The sequence below is a fragment of the Aplysia californica genome, unplaced genomic scaffold (assembly GCF_000002075.1).
Source record: "Aplysia californica isolate F4 #8 unplaced genomic scaffold, AplCal3.0 scaffold00221, whole genome shotgun sequence".
NCBI classification, from domain to species: domain Eukaryota; kingdom Metazoa; phylum Mollusca; class Gastropoda; order Aplysiida; family Aplysiidae; genus Aplysia; species Aplysia californica.
This window is the reverse complement of record NW_004797491.1, coordinates 1,113,084-1,116,494: the sequence shown is the minus strand read 5'-3', so window position 1 is coordinate 1,116,494 and position 3,411 is coordinate 1,113,084. Positions and strand designations below refer to the sequence as shown.

The 3,411-nt window shown below is 41.5% G+C and overlaps 1 protein-coding gene across 1 annotated transcript in view; it reads right to left on the bottom strand.

Moving 5' to 3' along the window:
- Positions 1-3,411, bottom strand: part of LOC101851191 (N-acetylated-alpha-linked acidic dipeptidase 2) — a gene marked incomplete at its 5' end in the record, with an annotated part of 25,758 nt that overhangs the window by 6,742 nt on the left and 15,605 nt on the right. The window contains 1 exon segment of the mRNA XM_013083267.1: positions 1,347-1,552. Coding sequence (XP_012938721.1) covers positions 1,347-1,552 — 206 coding nt within the window.

The following is a 3,411-nucleotide window of genomic DNA, read 5'->3' as shown; positions in this document are numbered from 1 at the left end:
TCTAGGGCGAGATCTATACGTTCTTATACCGTTCTCTGACCGTCTAGGGCGAGATCTATACATTCTTATACCGTTCTCTGATCGTCTAGGGCGAGATCTATACGTTCTTATACTGTTCTCTGACTGTCTAGGGCGAGATCGTCTGAGAGACATTCACAGACAGATTCAGTCGGACTCAGAATCACGACCAGGCAACATCTGTCCTAGACGGGGCCCCCTGACAGGCCCGACTCATTGGACCGCCAGCCAACTTTACAGGGGGTGGGCCGGGAAAAAGCAAGATGTCAAGAGATGTTTATGCTGGTCTCTTCCCCCCCCCCTCCCCTCCCTCCCCCCTCCAGGCAGTGCCTCTGACTGAAGTGTCTTTAGGCCATTCCCAAAGGGGGGACATTAACATGTTCTTATACACAGTAGAATTGTAAATGGGCTGATTTATCAATGTCATGCTCATACTGTGCCGGAACAACTTAGGGGAAACTGCTGCTTTTTCTTTCCTCATCCTTACTATCGTCATTTTTCCTCTACTTCTTTTGTAGGCTTGTCTCTTGTGACCCGCTATTTCCGGGGTGCCTTGATGGTTGAAGCAGACTTTGTGCTGTTGAGGCGAGAGAGGTGAGCAGAGTAAGTCTGATTCCCTGTAAAGACTTCTCTGTTGACATCCACCCCTTGGCGCTCATATGACCTTATGCAGTTGTGAGCGCCGTAAAACCTTACTAAAACTACCCTCCCCTAGTGCAGACTCCGTGGTCAACGTCGCCAGAATAACGAACGACACATTCCACAAGCCCAGGGAAATAACTGATCACATGACACATACGTGACCAGCTGTACTATTCACTACGTCTGTCCATCTATTCTGTACGGTTTCTTCATCTGAGGTTCTGGAGGCGTGTGCTCCACACACATTTTGTCCCAACTCGCGTCATTCTAAACGGGGAAACAAGAAAGTTCAAAGAAAACAGCAGTGTGAGCGAGCAGTTGCCGTGGGAAGAAGTAGACGGTGCAGACCTGCAGTTAGCAGATGATCCCGGCGTTGGAGAGCATCATTAAATAGATGGATAGATGAGTAAATAGATGGATAGATGAGTAAATAGATGGATAGATGAGTGAATAGATGGATAGATGAGTGAATAGATGGATAGATGAGTGAATAGATGGATAGATGAATCAATAGATGGATAGATGAATCAATAGATGGATGGATGAATCAATAGATGGACAGATGAATCAATAGATGGATAGATGAGTAAATAGATGGATAGATGAATCAATAGATGGATAGGTGAATCAATAGATGGATGGATGAATCAATAGATGGACAGATCAAAGAAGTAGACGGAGCAGACCTGCAGGTAGCAGATGATCCCGGCATTGGAGAGTTCGGCCCCGCCCCATGAGATGAGTTTGACCCCTCGGCGTGGCTTCCACAAGTGCAGCGCGTGGACTCGCTGGAAGCTGGCAGCTAACTGGGTCAGCACGGAGGTGGACGCGGTGGTGTCACGGGGCTGATCGGGGAGCGAGGCGCGCGGGGAGCCCACCAGCACGTAGCGATCTGGGGGAACAGTGGGACAATCATTAGGACAATCATTGAGACAATCATTGAGACAATCAGGAAACAATCAATTAAACAATTATTGAAACAATCAATTAAACAATCAGTGAAACAATCAGAGAAACAATCACTGAAACAATCATTAAAACAATCGGTGTGGAGTTTGTTGGTATCATGTGAAAACTGATTTATTTGCCTTGCTCTGTTATTGAGGAATCAATATTTTTCATTGCTAGATCTAGATTAGAATTTAGATCTAGATCTAAATTGTCCAAATATTTTCTTCTCCACAAAATCACCATTTTTTGGTAAATTACACAAAAGTACCACTTAAATCATGCGTAGGTTTATTCCAAAGGCAATTCTGAATAATTTCATGTAAGATACGAGTGTTTGTTTCTGTTTGTGAATGTATCTTTGCTCCGTTTTCAAAATTACAAAAAAAGTTGTTGTTTTTTCCAGTAATGGGTGTTATGATCCAAATGTACAATTGTGTGGAATGTATGTACATAACTGCACATTTTCCAATATTTTCCAGTTCTATATTCTTTTACGAAGTGACTATACCCAGTGACAACAGAACTCTTTTGCATAAAAAGTCAGAAGTCTTCGGCATTGTAGACTTTCTTCTCCCTTCAGTTCAGTACTTTTGGTCTCTTCTCTTACTTAGGGCTTAGACTGGACTGTAGAATAGATCTACATCTAGATTAGATCTAGAAGAAAGAAGAATCGGGAAGGATTTCTACCTGTCCTGTACCGTGGTCTCCAAAATCCGTATATGTAGATCTAGATCTAGATGTACATTAAAATTACGACTGAATAACAAGCAAACATAGAATATTCATTCCTTTTTCTTTAAAAACAATTCTTCCACTCACACCAGAATCTACTTAAGTTAGATACAGTCCAGTATTTAATAACCCATCACCGTCATGCCCATGTAGATCAGTGTGGGAACAATAGATCTAATGGGCCTGTCTGTTCTCAGGGTCACAGGGAATAGTTTCTGGGACTATCCCCAGAGTCACTGGGAATATAATAGTGCTTTCCATTCATTTAAGGTTATTTTGTTGTATCATTTGACTAGGTGCAAATATATTTTTTGAGTTTCACAAAAGATTGTTAATTTTTAATTTTCTAATTTTATCCACATCCAATCAAAACTGTGTTGCATAATCGCTTCTTACAGGAACGTGAGTTGAAAAATACACAAATAAACATTACAGATATATTCTACAATCCATACAGATAAATTTGGTATATAATATGTTGAGATTTATTTGAGTTTGTGGCCCCTAAGACCTGTGAACAGCGCACTAGTCATCATCTCATTTCGCCCTCCCGAAAAAAATTCGTCTACAAGCCAAAAATAATATGTAGCGAATGAGTTAAAAAACACATTTCTGAGTGGATTTTGCTGAGAAACGTTAATTAAATGCATAAAAGATTTAAATTTTCAGTTTCCACGGACTCTCAAGCTCAGGAAATAACACAGCTTTGGCGGCCATTTTAACTCGCTAATTTTACCTCTGAAACCAGGTCACCCTGGCCTTCTTCAATCGCCAATATCTTGACTTACACTAAAGATAAATTGATATTTTTTCCATCAAAACAAAGACAAACGAACAAGCTTTAAGATGATACCAATTACTCCATATGCCCACAACTAGACAAGTGCCTGATTCTACCACGTCGAGACACAAATGTAAGTGAGTACCCCACCTCCCCCCAGCCAGCTTATAGAAGCTCCAAACTTGACAATTGTCGCACACAGCTGGTAATGACTAAACATTGCCCAACACTTTCAGTTTTACTCTCTCTCTCTCTCTCTCTCTCTCTCTCTCTCTCTCTCTCTCTCT